At 39.3% G+C, this 18,994-nt stretch overlaps 1 protein-coding gene across 2 annotated transcripts in view; it reads left to right on the forward strand.

Annotated features, from left to right (window-relative positions):
• The window catches only part of TRIM24 (tripartite motif containing 24), a 123,302-nt gene that overhangs the window by 79,622 nt on the left and 24,686 nt on the right, over positions 1–18,994 (forward strand). The window contains exons 8-9 of one of the 2 annotated variants that reach the window (XM_015134934.3): positions 5,977–6,094; positions 9,623–9,789. In XM_015134934.3, the coding sequence (XP_014990420.1) occupies positions 5,977–6,094; positions 9,623–9,789 (285 nt within the window). 2 annotated transcript variants of the gene reach the window in all.

Genomic DNA, 18,994 nt, shown 5'->3' on the forward strand with positions numbered 1-18,994 from the left:
GGGCACTGCATATTGGAGAGGGTTGGGGAACCACAACAGGCATGAAGCTGGCAGCCACGGATGTGAAGTGGTGAGGGAGGAATACAGAAGTGGTAAGAAGAATTAGCCAGTATCATTTGGATTTTGGTTACATTGAGTAAATAAGTAAATGGATTGAATAAGTAAGTAAATATATTGAAGGTAATGGCAGCCAAGTTTCCAGAGAAGGTATTTAGAAAGAAGTTAGGCTAGGAAGGGCCCAAAGATGTGTTGGATTGGAATTAAGAGTACAAGTGTGAACTTAGAGTTTTATTTTTATTCTTGGACTGAGATCTAGAAATAGTTATAGATGTATATGTCCATCTGTATGCATATATATATATATTCGATGTTGGTGTGCTGCATCCCAATAGCAGTGAGGCCACTTCCTTCCAGATCTTGGTTTCAAAATACCAAAGAAAGGGGAGGAAAGTAAAAGGTGTGCCCAGAACATGTTGTTATACCAGAAAACTACTGAAATGCTCAGAGAATAATGGGGACATGTCAAAGGGAACAGGATTCAGTGTAAAAGGGCTCCCACTGGGAAAACCAAGAACAAATTTGAGGATCAAAATAAGTCACTATAATAAATTATAACACACTGAATTAAATAAGAATACACGAGTTCATAATAACATAAATCAGTAAACAGTAGATTATTTGGGGGAGAAGTTGATAACAAAACTAAAAGTCACGGTTATAAAACAATGGGTATACAGAAGCACATTTGGTCACTATCATAGAGGTAATTTGAGTGGCTGCAAATATGCTGGGCAGAGGATTGATGGGGAACAGAGTATTAGTAAAATCCCAGAATACCTCTTCAACTTTAAGAAATTGAGTAGCAGAATTATGGATCAAGATTAATATCACCAGTGGTACGACAATTTGACATCCTATGTTTCCTGGCACATCATCATTTGTATGGTATTCTTGCCAAGAATACTGTAACTAAGTCTAATCAGGAGGAAATACTATCCAGGTTCAAGGTCATCCTACAGAATGTAAGGCATAAAATTTTCAAAACACATCAGGGACGTGAACGAAAGGGAAAGACTAAGCAACTAAATAATGAGGCAGCTAAGCAATTTTGTGTCCTTGATAGCATCATGGAAAAGACTGCTGAAACTTGGCATTTGGATGAAGTGTTTAAACTGGATGGCTGTGTTGTAACAGTTGGTTTATGAATTTGGAATCTGGGATTTGGTTATGTTAGAAGATCTTTGTTTTAGGATATCCATACTGCAGTATTTAGGGAAGACAGGACCTCACGCCTATAGCTTGCTCTCAAAAGTTTCGGAAAAAAATAGCATGTGTAGGAGCAGTTGGGTGGGCACTGGAGCAAATGTCATAACTTAACACTCAGGGAATTTGGGTGAAACAAATGTAGGGTTCTTTTACTTTTCTGGCAGTGTTTCTATGATTTCAAAATTATTTTAAAATAAATGATTAAATAGCTATTGTCAAAAAGATAAAGGTAACAGGTGTTGGAAAGGAAATGGAGAAAGGGGAACGATTGCATCCTGTTGATGAGAATGTAAATTAGTACAACCATAGAAAACAGTATGGAAGTTCCTTGAAAATTTACATATAGAAGTATCATGATCCAGCAGTCTCACTTTTGGGTATGTATATATTCAAAGGGAATGAAATCAAGATCTTGAATAGATGTATGTAACTGGGTTCATTGCAACACTCACAATAACCAAAAAATGGAATCAGCCTAAGTGTTCAACAGATAAATGGATAAAGAAAATGTGGTACATATACCCAATGGAATACTATTTAGCTTTATTAAAGAAGGAAATCCTGTCATTTGCAACAACATAGATGAACCTTGAGGACATTATATTTACTTCATGATCTCACTTATATGTGGAAAAAAATTAAACTCAGAGAGAGTAGAATGGTGGTTACAAAGGGCTGGAAGGGATTCAGGGTATTGGAATAGATGTTGGTCAAAGGCTGCAAAATTTCAATTAGATGGGAGGAGTAAGTTCACCAGAGCTATTATATGACATGAGAACTAGAGTTAATACCACTGCGTTTATATTCTTGAAAATTGCTAAGAGAGTAGATTTTAAGTGTTCTCATTACAAAAAAATAAGTATATGAGGTAATACATAGATTAATTAACTCAATGTAACCATTCCACAATGTATATTTATTTCAAAACATGCTGTACACAGAAATATATTCAATTTTTATTAGTCAATTAAAATAATACTTTTAAAAAATAAATTATTAAATTTTAGATAAAACAGTTATTAAATTTCAGATAAAACATAGTTCTTAGAATATTCCTTATGGTTAGCATTATGAGCATGATTTATGGTGGGAATTATTAGAGGGTGCAAAAAGTAAAAGGGGGAAATTTGGGGGAAAGGTATATTGTATTGACTGCTGCCTGGTAAATACTTTGCTAAATATTCTACATAGTCCCAAAATAAGTTATTTATTTATTTATGTTTTTGGAGACAGAGCCTCCCTCTGTCACCCAGGCTGGAGTGCCTCCCAGGTTCCAGTGATTCTCCTGCCTCAGCCTCCCAAGTAGCTGTGATTACAGGTGCATGCCACCACACCTAATTTTTTTGTGTGTTTTTAGTAGAGACGGGGTTTCACCATGTTGGCCAGGCTGGTCTCGAACTCCTGACCTCGTGATCTGCCCGCCTCAGCCTCCCAAAGTGTTGGGATTACAAGTGTGAGCCACCGTGCCTGGTCTACACATATGTTTTAAAAGTAGAGCCAATGGGATTTGCTGACAGGTTGAATATAGAGTGTAAGAAAAAGAAAGGAGCCGAAGACTTTAAGTTGTAGGGAAAAACAGTATTACCAATAATTGAGATGGAGAGGGAGGGTTATAGGAAGAGTACACCTGAGGATAAAAAGTACAGTCATGTGTTGCTTGATGACAGGGATGCATTCTGAGAAATGGTGATTTCGGCATCGTGTGACATCATAGGATGTACTTACACAAACCTAGATGGTTTACTCTGTTGCTGCTATCTGTACAGCATATTATTGTACTGAATACTGTAGGCAGTTGTACATAATAGTAAATGTTTGTATATCTAAACATAAAGAAAGTACAGTCAAAATACAATACAAAGGATTAAAAAATGATACACCATGGAGGTTGCAGTGAGCCGAGCTGAGATCATACCACTGCACTCCAGCCTGGGTGACGGAGTGAGAGTCAAAAAAAAAAAAAAGGTGCACCTGTATTTACCATGGAGCTTGCAGGACTGGAAATTTACAGTGCTCTGGGTGAGCACGTGAGTGATTGTGAAGGCGCAGGACATTACTGTACACTACTGGGGACTTTATAAGCACCATGCTTTTAGGCTACATTAAATTTATTTGAAAATATTTTTTCTTCAATAATAAATTTTAGCTTAAGGAAAGCTTACTGTAACTTTTTAACTTTATAAACTGTAATTTTTTTAATGTTTTGACTGTTTTGTAATAACAGTTAGCTTAAAACACACATTGTACAAATTCTTCCTTATATCTTTAATTCATAAACTTATTTATTTGTTTATTTTAAAACTTTTTGTTAAAAACCAAGATGCAAACACACACGTTAGCCTAGGCCTACCCAAGGTTCATATCATCAATATCACTGTCTTACACCTCCACATTTTATCTCCCTGGAAAGTCTTCAGGGGCATAAACATGCATTCAGTTCTCATCTCCTTATATAATAATGCTTTTTCTGAGACTATCTCTTGAAGGACTTGGCTGAGGCTGTCACTTTTTTTAGTAAGTAGTAGGAGTACACTCTAAAATAATGAAAAAAAAGTGTAATATAGTAAATACATAAACCAATAACATAGTAGTTTATTATTATCATTATACAACTGGCAGCACTGTAGGTTTGTTTACACCAGCATCACCATAAGCACTTGAGTAATACCTGGTGCTGTGATGTTACTACAGCTCCAACATCATTAGGCAATGGGAATTATTCAGCTTCATTATAATTTCATGGGACCACTGTTGTACATAAGGTTGATTGTTGACTGAAACATTGCTATATGGTACATGACTACATAGGAATGTAGAGGAAGAGAGAAGTAAAAAAACTCAGCCCTGAGCATTCCAGCACATAGCGGTGTGGGAGAGAAGAAATCACCAACAACGGAGACTGAGATCGTGCACTGCCAAGAAGCAGAGGAATCCCTGCCCTTACTGGGGAGTTCAAAAACTGGGATTATAGTGTGCTGGAAACCAAATGAAAAAAAGCATTTCCATGAAGGCAGACCGACCACCTGTGTGAAAAGCTGCTACAAGTGTGAACGTAATGGTTTCAGGAAAGAATGGATGGGAAAGAATAGGAGACAGTGAACCTAGATGAGTCTTTGGAAGAGTTTTGCTGTAAAAGAAATGGGGTAGTTGATGGTAGGAGAAAAGGAGTTAAAGAGTTTTGTTTTTAGCTGAAAAAAGTTAAAAGCGTATTTATATGTTGATGGTGTGATCCAGTAAAATGGGAAAATTGGTGTTACAGAAGAGGGATGAAAATTACTGGGCAGGCAAGATGGGGTGTGCTCTACTGCACAAGTGGAAGGCTGGCTTTAACTAGAAACATGGACATTTCATCATCCGTTGCAACAGGAGGGGATATTGACTGAAAAGTGGTGGAAGTTTGTGGAAGATCTTTGATTGTTGCTGATTTTCAGTGAAATGCTAAGTACATTAGCTAAGATTAAGAATGGAGGAGGAAATACTGATGATTCAAAAAGAGAAAAGAAAGTAGGAAATAGTTATTTAGGAAAGTAGGGAAGTGAATGGATTAGAGAAATGTCATATGATAGCCAGTCAGCCTTAATGGCCTACCTGAAGTAAATGGTCATGTGTTTGAAGTGAGATCAGTTCAGTTATGTTCAGGCAGCATGTGGGATTTAACCAGGGTAAGTTGTTTTATCTAGGGGAAACACTGAGGAGAGTGAAGTGAGCATATATAATTGAGTGAAAGGGGAGTTGACATATATATGTGTCATATATATGTGACATCTATGTTATATATGACTATGTGACACATGTTATATGACATGTGACTGACATGTTACATGTCATGACACACATGCTGTATGACGTGTGTGTCATGTGACATGTGTGTTACATACGTGACATATATAAGGAAATTATGATTATTATTGAGGCTGGATAATGAGGAATTGAGGGATAGAGGGCAAGGGTAAAGTGAGATGAAAGGATGGAAAAAGCAAAGTCTTATAGGACCTAGGGGGATTATTGGTATTTGGGCACTAGAGGAAGTGAATCATTTGGTTGGATATTGAAATCATCAAAAATTGCCACAGGACTAATGTTGGAGATGGTGATAGTGAACCAAGAACTAAAATCTTCAAGGACTGAGGGAGAATGAGTAGATGCTCATTGATGACTGCAGCGTGGAGGAAAGAGGATGGTGTGGTGTGATGATATGAGATTCAAAGCTGGTTGTATTCAGGGCAATGGCGAGAACAGAACTGTAATGAGGAACAAGGAGAATCACCTCACTCACAGGCCCAGTTCCTTTTCCTGAACACAGACAAATTTGTATTCCCTGTAACTCATTAGCCCTTAGTCTAAATTCTGAATCCTTCTAAGGGAGTAAGTAAAGTAAATGAAAGCATTAAGATACGTTAATAATTTTTATTTTACAAATATTTGAGTTAGTGATTCTGCACAGTTTTATTAGTAATCCAAAAAACTAACTTTAACCTGTCACTTCAAAATTGGTTCAGTAGTACAGCTAACTGAATTATGCCTCAAAACTTTTTAACTTGTTTTGGAAAGAAAATTGTGTTGTATGTCCAACATACAACACAATTTTGTGACCTATATATGATTGTTTATTGTGTATTGATGTACATACCAGAGACTGTTTTTGTATATTTACTGGGCACTTAATAAATTATTTGCCTAATATTTAGTTGTCTCTCCTTTTTCTTCTAGATTACATACCGGTTACGGCACCTCCTTCGTGCAAGGTGTGATGCATCCCCAGTGACCAACAACACCATCCAATTTCACTGTGATCCTAGTTTCTGGGCTCAAAATATTATCAACTTAGGTAGGCCATTACCATTACATACATTTCTCAAAGTGACATTTGTTTGTAGAACTCTCAATGATTATGACATGTTACTGAAAATATGTTCACTTAGCGTGGGCACGGTGGCTCACATCTGTAATCCTAGCACTTTGAGATCACTCAAGGATCATTTGAGCCAGGAGTTCAAGACCAGCCTAGGCAACATAGGGAGAGTCCATTTCCACATAAGATTTCTAAGTTAGCCAGGGGTTGTGGCACATGCTTGTAGTCCCAGCTACTTGGAAGGCTGATGCTGGAGGATCGAAGAAAATATGTTCTCTCACTTTTAAAATGTTTTCATTATTTTGTTTTAAAAAGACATCTGATAGTATTTCTCAGTGTATGTATATGGTAACAAATATACATGAATATAAACACACGTACATGTACAGATGATAAGAAAATATTCTATAACATTGACAGGGTGTCTAGACTTAGGGATTTAGGTGTCCTGTCCTGTCCTATTCCCTTAATCCCCCAAATCTGGTTTGTTCTGTTAGCTCTAAATTTATCAGAATGTGTTAACTTGACTTGTCATTGATAAAGGATTTTTGATATCCTGAAAGTTTTATTTGAAACGACTAAATTTTTATTGGCTTATCTTTAGAACTATTCAGTAGGAACTTAATGATTCAATCCTTTATCTTGCTTAGGGAAGACTTAGTTTTCTTATTTTGCCTGATCAGGTAATAGTTATATACATATCTTACTAACTGAAGTACAACATACATACTGACAAGTACCCAAATCTTAAGCAGTCAGGTACTGCATAATGATGTCTCAATCAACTAACTGCATCTATGACTTATAAATACTGTGAGCTTTTTTACTGTATCTTTTGTATGTTTAGATACACAGATACTTACCATCGTGTTACAATTTTCTACAGTATTGTCCAGATAAATCAGTACAATTACATGCTGTACAGGTTTGTAGCCTAGATTCTACCTAGCAATAAGCTATGCCATATAACCTAGGTGTGTAGTAGGCTATACAGTATAGGTTTACATAAATAAACTGATGTTTGTCTAAAGATAAAATTACCTAAATGACACATTTCTCAGAACATATCCCCATCCTTTCACAACACATGACTATATTAGAGCTCACTGAATTATCACAAAAAGAGACCATCATTTTGGTAACATCAGGAATGAAAGTATCCTTGCAAGCAGTTCGGCAGAAAGTTACTACTTTAGCTTTTTTATTATACTATTTGCTGAGTAGAAACACCTTTTTGCCTTCTTTCTTAATTTCTCACAGGGAAACTATACAAATTTAGGAATTCCCTACACATTGTCTGTTCATCAACAAACAGTATTATCGTTTTTGATTTTGGTGGGGTTGGGGGGCGAGGGGTGCTCATTGAATTTGTTTCAGAATCATCAAAGACGGTTTCTCATCCCCAACACTAGATTCTGGGTGAGAAAAGAAAATGGCTGGAGAAAGAGCCCATACTCACCAGGAAAGGAGGAAATAGGCAATCTCACCCGTAAGGGAAGAACAAAAAGATTTATCCTGGAAGCAAAGGTGATAAGGAGACCCCTGCAGACTAGTTTAGATACAAACATATGTATATTGATACATAGCAGGAAACTGGAATTATACACACTCATTTTACCAAAAAGAAGCATCTTTAGAATACAAAACATGTGTATAAGTAACTCTTATTGCCACACCTGACTCCACCACTACACATTCATCTGTACTCAGAACCCATCACAAGATATAAATCCAAACAAGTGGTCATATGTGTTATGTACTTATATCACAATAGGTAAATACACCCACATATAGACATCAGTATGTTTAAGAATTATATTCAAAACTGTACACACATAAATGGATATAGTTTCAGATAAATCTACTTTAGCCAAAACAAAAACAGGATCTCCTAGTCTAATAGTTTGTGAAACCAGTATAAGGAAGTTAAACAATATATTTTACTGTAGAATTTCTCAGAGCTGTCACTTACAGCACTGTAAATTTATAAACAGTGAGATTTACATTGTAAATCTCTAAAGAAGGAGACAAGTTTCCTAAACTTGTTACCCATGGCTTCTGAGAAACGTATAAGAACACTAGGGAAAAATATTGGTCTAGGTGAATATTTTGTTACTGTCTTGAGTGACTTTGGATAAGTTTTACAACCTCTCTAAACCTTAGATCCCTTATGTGTAAAAGAGAATGTTATTGTTTCTTTTAAACATATGCATACACCTACCTGTAGTAGTGAATTACACACAGTAAACATTTAATGAATAACTATATATTTTTAGAATGCATATGAGTAATCATAAACATTTGAGTTTCTACTGTTGAAATCAAGCTTGAATCAGACCTTTCAAAGGCACCATTAAACTCTTAAAACTAGTTTTAAGCTGGTCAATGTATTCTGTATCAAAAAGTTAACATAGTATGCATTGTAAAGGTATAGGAAACTTGAGAGATCACAACTTGTTAATAGTAAATATTCAGAAATACTTTTTGGGATTGTTTTTAGAGCCAATGTCAGGTTTGCTTGTTTTGATATATGACAGCAGTTCTCAGAGTATAGTCTGGTACTCTATCAGGGGACCACAAAGGTCACCCTTTTCCAACTACACGTCTGGATGAATGTTGTGCCAGACCCCTATTCACTTCAGTAGGGATAGGACCATGTTTGAGAGGCCCAAGAAGAGAGGCCCAAGAAGAGACCTGGAGCTAGTGAATGAGACACAGGGCTTATTGAGGGAACTTACATACAGGACAGTCCAGTGGCAGTGGGCTGGACAAGAGAACCACCAGCAAGTAGTTAATATAGCACTTAGCACCCTCCCGCTAGCAACCTCCATGTGGCAACCTTCATTTAACACAAAGCACAAGTCCTCCATCCCCGATATGGCCTGGATTCCACAGGCTGGCCTGGGAGTTCAGATATTCTTCACTGATAAAGAATGGATCTCTGGGTTGGCCACTCCTGGGTTCCTTAGCGCGGAACTCCAAACACACATTCTCCTTAGGCTATACAGGGTCACTCTCAGGGTAGACTTAAGTTATTGCTGTCAGGTGCTGTCTGCCATACAGTAAGACTGAAATTTTTTTCATATATTTTAACTTAACAATATATTATGATAGATAGTGCAGAAACAGATAATGAGATTTCAGCTATTAAGCCAGACATTCAAAGAGATTTTTTAAAACATCAAACAGTATTTTAAAATATCAAAAATGTTTACCAAATTTTTTACAACGTAGTTTTATAAAAACATGTTGTTATGGTTTTATTATTCTTAAATGAATTAGTTTTAAAAATTATTTTTAATTTCTAATATTATAAATTTTGATGACTAGAACTTAGATGAACAAAAGCTGTTTGGGGGTCCTCTGTCTTTCAGAGTGTAAAAGGGCTCATGAGACCAGGAATTCCTTGGCAATTTTGAAGTTCTGCAAAAATAGTCTTAGAAAATGTGATACTTCACCAACTATCTGAAAAACTTTTTCCCTTAACCTTTTCTTTTTAATTAGGTTCTTTAGTAATTGAGGATAAAGAGAGCCAGCCACAAATGCCTAAGCAGAATCCTGTCGTGGAACAGAATTCACAGCCACCAAGTGGTTTATCATCAAACCAGTTATCCAAGTTCCCAACACAGATCAGCCTAGCTCAATTACGGCTCCAGCATATGCAGCAACAGGTAATGGCTCAGAGGCAACAGGTGCAACGGAGGCCAGCACCTGTGGGTTTACCAAACCCTAGAATGCAGGGGCCCATCCAGCAACCTTCCATCTCTCATCAGGTAAATTTGGAAGCAGGCCTGTCCTCACTTAGATAATTATAGTATAATTGTGTTGAGCAGCTCAAAATGACAAAGACATCCATTTTCCATAATCTAAATATCTGCATTTATAAAAATTTATCACATTAAGGATCCCTGATTTAATGCCTAGTTTTTAATCCCTACTTAAAAAGGATTTAATGGTTTGTTTAGCTGATAAATCTATTTTCATCTACTCTTCATTGTCTTTAAATTATAGCAGAGGATAAATGTTTGTATTCCTAAATAACCCAGGCCTGTAATTGATGGGAAAAGTTGTGTACCTGTTAATTCCTATACTGGTGCTTCAGAATGATGAATACATTAAGAATCTGTCCTCTGTGAGGATGTGGTGTTTAGTAAACCACATTGCATCTTAGAAACTAGGGCAGAGTGAAATACAAAAGGGCAGAAGTGTGGTTCATTATAATATACCTTTTTCAAACTCTATTTCTGAGCAAATATACTGTTTACCATTCTTATTTTTACTGTAATCCAATTTTTTTTTTTTTTTTTTGAGATGTAGTCTCACTCTGTAACTCAGGCTGGAGTGCAGTGGCACGATCTCAGCTCACTGCAACGTCTGCCTCCCAGGTTGAAGCGATTCTCATGCCTCAGCCTCCCGAGTAGCTGGGATTACAAGTGTGCGCCACCACGCCCGGCTAATTTTTGTATTTTTAGTAGAGACAGGGTTTCACCATGTTGGCCAGGTTGGTCCCAAACTCCTGACCTCAGGTGATCCCGCCTCAGCCTCCCAAAGTGCTGGGATTACAGGTGTGAGCCACTGTGCCCAGCCTCAGTCCAACTTTTGAAGATAAAATATATATACTTTTGTTAAATAGTTTAACTCTGCTTTTCAGGTTAGATGTGGGCAGACTTATTTTAATAAAAGTTTAGTAAGGAATATAAAGTCTAATTTATATAAACTGTTGTTTTCAGTTACATTTACTTACACTTTTTTTTATATATATAGACAGAGTTTTACTCTTGTTGCTTAGGTTGGAGTGCAATGGTGCCATCTCGGCTCAGCACAACCTCTGCCTCTCCTGGGTTGAAGCAATTTTCCTGCCTCAGCCTCCCGAGTAGCTGAGATTACAGGCATGTGCCACCATGCCGGCTAATTTTGTATTTTTAGTAGAGACGGGGTTTCTTCATGTTGGTCAGGTTGGTCTCGAACTCCGACCTCAGGTGATCCTCGCACCTCGGCCTCCCAAAGTGCTGGGATTACAGGCATGAGCCATTGTACCCAGCTATTTATACTCTTTTTCTGCAAAAGATTTGAAGTGATTTACAATAAAGGATACAAATGAAATTGAGCAGAGTTTAATAAAAAGCCAAAGTATGCAGACATAGGCTAAGAATTCTCATACTTAAGAGTAACACTTAGCTCAGAACTTGTTGCCAACCAAAGAAAAAAGGAAACCAGAATAATACGGGTATTGCTATCTAAAAAGGAAAACATACTAGTTAATTAGGGAGAGAAAATTTTACTAGTATTTTACTAGCACTAAGAGGAATACATGGTTCTTTATGAAAAAGCAATTAAATGGCATAATAAGATTTCTTTGGTAGAAATTTTAAAAAAACAAAAATGGTTTTTATATGGAACTCATACTTTAATTCTCAGTAAAAGTTGTGGGCATTTGTAGATCCAGAATGTGTTACGTGGTATATGTGAAGGCCTGAGGTAATGTATTTGAGGTTTTATGGCTTTCTAGTAATTTGACTAAGAAGGTATGTAAAATCCAAGGGAATATTAGCATGGCTGTTTAAAACTTCGTTTCAAGCCAGATTCTTACAAAAAGTAAGTAGGACGCAATGTAAAAGGTTTTTGAGTGTTCCATGGGAGGATAATTTTACACTTTATATACCAGGAGGAGTATACCTAGCAGAGTAGAAATTTTGTTAAGAAAATTGAAGGCAGAAGGACGTGCTTCAGATAGACTGCAAAGATTACTAAAATTTTTCTGAAGCTAGATAATGGAAACGAGAGATAATATTTGAGTGCTAAGCATTTGCATGTATTAATATTTATCTTCTAAATATTTAGTAGTTTAACAACAAAAGGAATGAATTAATCAACTGAGTTAATTGCCTTTTCACTAAGAAGTCAAGAACTGGCCGGGCACAGTGGCTAATGCCTACAATCCCAGAACTTTGGGAGACTTGAGGCAGGAGGATCACTTCACTCCAGGAGTTCAAGACCAGCCTAGGCAACACAGGGAGGACACCGCCCCCTCCCCGCCCAATCTCTACAAAAAATAAAAATAAAAAATCATCTGGGTGAGGTGGCACATGCTTGTGGTCCCAGCTATTCTTGGGGGACTAAGGTAGGAGGGATCGCTTGAGCCTGGGAGGTCAAGGCTGCAATGAACCATAATCTCTCCGCTGCACTCCAGCTTGGTGACAGAGCACGAGACTGTCTCAAAAAAAGAACTGAGGCAGTTAGTAGATACTATGTGAAAATAGTTATATAAGCAGTGACAAAACAGAAGTGACTTGAGCTGTTAACCTGCTTTTCTCAGAAATTTTCTTTTGATCTTAGTTGCAGTCTCTACAATGTAGTGCTGTAATCTGTGTAGTCTCTATTATATAACCTAATTTTCACACTTAGAAATGAAGTACTCTTCACATATTGCAGTTCTTACATTGCATACTGTTGTTTTTCTGTCAATTTGCAATAATTCCTGCAGTTTCTTTCACATTCTCGTCACTCATTTTTATCTGTTCTCTGCTAAATGCCCATTCATATGTCTTCACTCCTTGGTATCCTTCTTCTATAAACTTGTATATTGTCCTGCCTGGGTACAGTCTGAGTTTTCTACCAGCTTGTTTGCAAGTACATGTGGGAAAATGCCTGTCTAGGCATAGCCTCACAGCAAGTGTCTGTGTGGCTATGAGTATGTGCAATTTATACTCTACATCTGTCCATATATACGGGTAAATTGAAAAGAACTGTTTCTAAAAATTACTTACATGACAGTTCTCTCTTCTTCCTCTGAAGATTAGCCATGTCATCTACATGGTTAAAAGAGCTGTTGATAACAAAAGTAGAACAGTGATATGACTTAGTGATGCAAACTTAATAGACGTTGTACATCTCTGTTTATTTGGCTTTACACAGTATATTCTATTAAACTCTAATGGATAGATCTAAATTTAGGACAGAACACTGTCACATATATTAAATATTTTTGCTATTCTTTTAGGATTTTAACTGTTTCCTAATTTTATTTATTTTATTTATTTATTTTATTTTATTTTTTGAGACAGAGTCTCACTCTGTCACCCAGGCTGGAATGCAGTGGCGTGATCTTGGCTCACTGCAACCTCTGCCTCCTGGGTTCAAGCAGTTCTCCTGCCTCAGCCTCCGGAGTAGCTGGGACTACAGGCATGTGACACCACAGCCAGCTAATTTTTTATATTTTTAGTAGAGATGGAGTTTCACCTTGTTAGCCAGAATGGTCTCGATCTCCTGAACTCGTGATCCGTCTACCTTAGCCTCCCAAAGTGCTGAGATTTACAGGCATGACCCACTGCGCCCGGCCCCTAATTTTATTTTTTAAGTAGCTTCCTCTGTCACGGGATTCTTAGACACTAACTCAATCAACCATAACAGTTTAGAAGAGTGGGGGGGAAAATCACCTTATATCTTACCAGACCATAAGCATCTTGATGGCATGGTTGACAACTTACATACCATAGCACATTATGCTGGCATTAAGTGTCATTTTTTTGGTTGTCAATATGTAAACACTAGTCTGGATGAAGGTGGCAAAAGACCTCTATGATTACCTTTATTCTCCCTTAAGGACCATTTTGGGCTACAAAAAATTATCCCTTAGATACATTTAGAAGTTTTTCCATGTAATTTCCTAAGTATGTTCTGCTTGTATTTCTATGATATAAAACCCTTCAATTCACAAAATTTTCATGGAAAAATAAAAACATTGCTATAGCTTTTAGGTTTACACTTTTTCTACAGTTTTGAGATTTTCTTATTTTTCTCTAATATTATTTTTCTACTGTTTACCTACCGAATTTCACTTGTTTAGAATCAGCTTCTAAATGTATTTTTCACTGGGTCTGTAATTGCTGGCCACTCTTGAAAGTTAATGAGAGGTAAACCCAGTGCCACCTAATTTTTAAGAGGGAAGCAGTTGACCCAGGCAAGGATAGTAAATTCCAAAAATGGGAGGAAGAATAAAAATAATAAAGAGGATAGGACTGTACTTTATAACTGTCTGCCTTCACAGTGTCAAAGTTTCAGGTGTTGCTGCTTCAACCTTAAAAGATTATTTATTTGTCCCCCTATGAATGTAGGGGGAAATAGGCTCCTCTTTGATAAGTTGTGATCATACAGTTAAGATATACTAAAAGGAATATTTATTTTGCAATACATTCCCAACTGTAGAGAATCAGTCAAGAGGAGACTGGCATATAAGGTTATCTTTTTCTTCTAGGACTGGTCTCAATTTCTAGGTCTAGTATTTATGCACCCATAGAACAGGCTTGCCTTTCTAGCCCTTGCCTTGTTGCAGGAATTAGAGGACCAGAGAGACCAATAGATGAAACAGAAGGATTTTATTTAAGTGGCCACTGGCCCAACGGATTCACATCCAAAGGCTAGGTCCCGAACAAAGACAGGGCTTGACTTTTATACACACTTCGGAAAGGGGATTGGCTAATTTAAATGGCACAAAATTCGTGGTGCAGGCAAGGAGGCTTACAGAGTCAGAACAAAGACAGTTAATCAAACAGTGACAGGTTTTGTAATCTTTGGCTTGTGACTTTGCAGCTGCATTGAAAGAAAAACAGGAACTTACAAAACTTGGAAATTGAGTAATGGTAAGGGGGATGAGGAGATAGTAAAGGAATTTATTCTTCTTAACCTTGCTCCGAGGGAGTGTTGGGAGAGTCTCTGGAGCTCTTCCTTTGGGCTCTGGCTTTCCAGATAGTGTTATCAAGGCTTTGCCAGGGCCCTGCCTATTGCTGGCCTTGGAGTGAGTCAGCTAAGTACAGGAAAACTTGTTTTCCTCTTAAAAAAATTTCAGCCTCATTCCCCCCTTTGATGCTCCCTAGAAACGAAGTTTAATAGAAAGCATCACAATTACTTAATTCTTCATGAAAAGGCAGGTTTCTTCCTTTGGCAAAGGTTGATATTTAGTTAGAGCCATTCACTGAGTGATAGTTTGCCTGGTTACAAGAGTCTCTATGGGCGATTGGATGTTTTTAACAAGGAGGGGTAAGAGACAAGGGAGTGTTAAGCAACCTCCTAGTATGGCCAGGACTATTCCTATTAAGGTTTTAAATCCCCCGAGGGATGAAAACCAGCCCCCGAAGAGAGAATCTGGAGACCATCCTTTCTAAGTCTGGCTGGAACATGGGCTAATTTTTGGATTTTTGCAGTTATATCTTCGATGACATTTCCATTGTCATCAGTTTCTAGGCAGCAATTAGTTAGATTGAACTTTCCGCATACCCCACCTTCCTGGGCTAGGAGGTAGTCTAAGGCCAGTGTATTTTGATAAATAGCAATTCTCATTTTTGTGGCTTGTTGGGCCAGTAGATTTAAGGCCCTTGCAGCGTCATTAGTCATGATTTCGAGTACCACCTATAACTTTATCGTGCGGTTGAGCATGTAAATAGGGGTACAGTATCCATACATTCCATCTTGCGCCCAGGTGGCTGGCCCAGAATATTGGATTATTCTCTCAGGGGGCCATTCATCATCTTTCTAATTCCCTGTGGTTATACCCCTTTTATTTCTACTTTTTGTTTCATCATAAACAGGGTATCCTAAGGCTTCTCCTTGCCTTAGAGGGATTAGGAAGAAGGATGGTCTGATTGTCCCTAGTACACAGGCTTCTGACCATTTAGCTGGCAGCTGCCCATATGCCCATGACCCACAGATCCAGTAGAGGCCAGAGGGTGCCGGCCAGGCATCTGGAGTTTCAAGCTGGTACCAAGAGTGGTTTAAAGAGGCAAAATAGGAGAATGGACTAGGGTGGGGTGATTTGGAATTATTTCTCCTACCTAGTTGGTAAAGGCCTTTCCCCAGCGAGCAATGCAGAATATCCTGATAATAGAGATTTTTAAGAGCCAGATGCTCAAGCTTGTGAGCATTGGTTCAGGGGAGGGGACAGTCAGAATAAAGTTATCTTGGGGCATTAGCTCCTTTGCTTCCTACCATCATTGATCCCCTATGATGATTCCTCCACATACGTAGCATGAGGAGACATGTAGGCTACCAACTGTGTTTTCAGCCAGTTGGACAAACAGATTTCTGACTGAGGGAGAGAGTTCAGGCAATTCCTGGAGGATGTGCTCACAGAATGACTCAAAAACTTGGAACTGTTGGGTTGAACAGGTCCAGGTTTTCTTTATAATATACAGACTGACTTTTGAGTTTACTTTTTGACCTTTGACTTTGAACCCCAATGTCATGGGATAGCCTGTAGTCCATATGGGCAGACCTGGCTCTAAGATGGTGAGATGTGCAGGATAGCAAATGCTAGGTTTATAAGTTGGTTTTTCCAGTAGTTTCATATGTATGACTTGCCTCGGTGGTTGTCGATCAGTGGACCAAGTCATGCAGCCCCAGCAGGCTATTAACGGGGACCCGGGGGAACAAACGGGACACACATTTTTGCTTAGAACAAGTACCATAGTACCTTGTGGGGCCAATGATTATGGACCACCACAGTATTGCTGCCTCCTGGCAAACATTGAAGTATAAGGATACAACCCCCCCATAAGGGGAAGAGGGTTTGGTTTGGTTTAGAAGATCCCCTTCCTGAGTATCCTGAAGTTCCTGAGAACTTCAAACCAAGTCTTAATAGGTGGGGACTTACGGTCATAACATATGTAGGGCTGGCTATTTCCTGGGTCACAGATTGAGTAGGTTACCTGGTTGTGAGTACAAGTTCCTAGGTGGGTCCCTGCGCACTCCTATTAAGTATGGTACAGCAGAGTCCTAGTTACGGTGCTCCCCGACCACGTAGTATGTGTGCAGTGGGGGCACCCTTGTATGAGTCCATTTTCTGACACCGGTATGGGGAGTGTCATGATGGGGATGAGTAGGAACAAAGTAAAGAATAACATGTTTATACCCAGCAGGGACAAAAGAGGTCTTTGCCCCAGGGAGGAGGTTGGGCAAAGCTACAGGATAATAGTAAAACAATTAGTATTATAAGGAAAGCTATTGGACCTAAGATTTCTAACCACGTTTACTTCCCTGATGATGCTCATGCTTCGGCCGTGCGTAGTCAGCTTCCAGGGTGGCTAGAGTAGGGCTGTTGTCTCCTCAAGCTTCAGCCGTGTGTAGACTGGTCAACTTCCAGGGTGACTAGAGCAGGGCTGTTGTTGACTTCACTGGCAACCTGGTCCTGCTGTAGGATCAGCCGGGTCAGATGGTCTGGGTCCTATTGGCTGGTCCACTTGTCTTGGGCTGGTCCACTTGTCTTGGGCTGCCCGTTTCAGCTGACTGGTGGATCCAAGGCACAGTTCCTGCAACTTTAACAGCAGTGGGAGTGGACAAGATTACACTATGGGGCCCATCCTATATGGGTCCTAAAGTGGTTGGGTTCCATTTCTTAACTAAACAGAGTCCCCAGGTCTAAAAGGGTGTGATGGGTCTGTTAGGCTTATGGCCATTCTTTCCTGTACCCAGCCATGGATTCTTTGCATGACTATCCCTAAAGACTGCATTTGCCTTCTTAAGGTTAATTCCCCTAGTTCACGGAGGTCACCTTTAATTTGACCTATGATTGGGGATGGCCAATCAAACAAGATCTCATAGGGCAAATAGCCAGTTTGTTTGGTGGGGGTGCACCTGACTTGGAGGAGGACCATGGACAGGACTTGATCCCATCTCAGATGAGTTTCTTGGCAATATTTCTTCACCAGCTGTTTAAGTGTCCAATTCATGTGTTCTACTTTTCCTGAGCTCTGTGGCCGGTAGGCTCTGTGTAACTTCCATTTTATTTTTAACAGCCTTGCTAGATCTTGAACTATTTTGGCTACAAATGCCGGACCATTGTCTGACCCTGGAGTCAGGGGCAGTCCAAATCTGGTGATAATGTCTCTTAATAATGCTTTAGTCACTTCTCATGCTTTCTCTGTTCTGGTGGGGAAAGTCTTGACCTATCCTGAAAGGTGCAGACAAGCACTAACATGTACAGATAGCCCCTGACTCTGGGCGGCTCAGTGAAGTCCATTAGTAGGTTTTCTTTTTTTTTTTTTTTTTTTTTTTTGAGGCGGAGTCTCGCTCTATGCCCAGGCTGGAGTGCAGTGGCGCGATCTCGGCTCACTGCAAGCTCCGCCTCCCGGGTTCCCGCCATTCTCCTGCCTCAGCCTCCCGAGTAGCTGGGACTACAGGCGCCGCCACCACGCCCGGCTAATTTTTTTTGTATTTTTAGTGGAGACGGGGTTTCATTGTGTTAGCCAGGATGGTCTCGATCTCCTGACCTCGTGATCCGCCCGCCTCGGCCTCCCAAAGTGCTGGGATTACAGGCTTGAGCCACCGCGCCCGGCCCCATTAGTAGGTTTTCACAGAGTGTGGCTTCTATTTCCTGTATTCCTGTGGGCCAAGTGGGCCCTTGCCGTGGGTTGTTCTGGGCACAAATTAGACATTGTTTGCAAATGGCTCGGGTGATGGCAGTGAGCTGTGGCACATAGAAATGGCGTCCAAGTAGTGTTTCTAGTGCCATTTTCCTTATATGAGTTCCTTGATGGGATTGTCTTACAAATTTGGGGGCCACTATTTCAGGGATGGCTAGCCTCCCATCGGAGAATTTCCACCATCCTTCTTCAATGTAATTTCCAGTCTCTTGGTCTAACTAGGCCCTTTCATTTGGAGAGTAATTTGGGACCCCTGGAAGAGGAGGCTCTGGAAGGAGAGGCAAAGCTAGGGCTTCCTTTTTACAATGCGAGGTAGTCATTCCTGTCTGTTTTGCCTCCCTGTCTGCTTTTCTGTTTCCTTTGGCCTCTAGTGTTCCTGCCTTTTGGTGCCGTTGCAGTGCATAACAGCCACTTTCTTTGGGGCCTATACAGCATCTAAGAACTGTAGGAGTTCTTCCTTGTA

This window comes from Macaca mulatta, chromosome 3 (assembly GCF_049350105.2).
Source record: "Macaca mulatta isolate MMU2019108-1 chromosome 3, T2T-MMU8v2.0, whole genome shotgun sequence".
Classification (NCBI taxonomy): Eukaryota; Metazoa; Chordata; class Mammalia; order Primates; family Cercopithecidae; genus Macaca; species Macaca mulatta.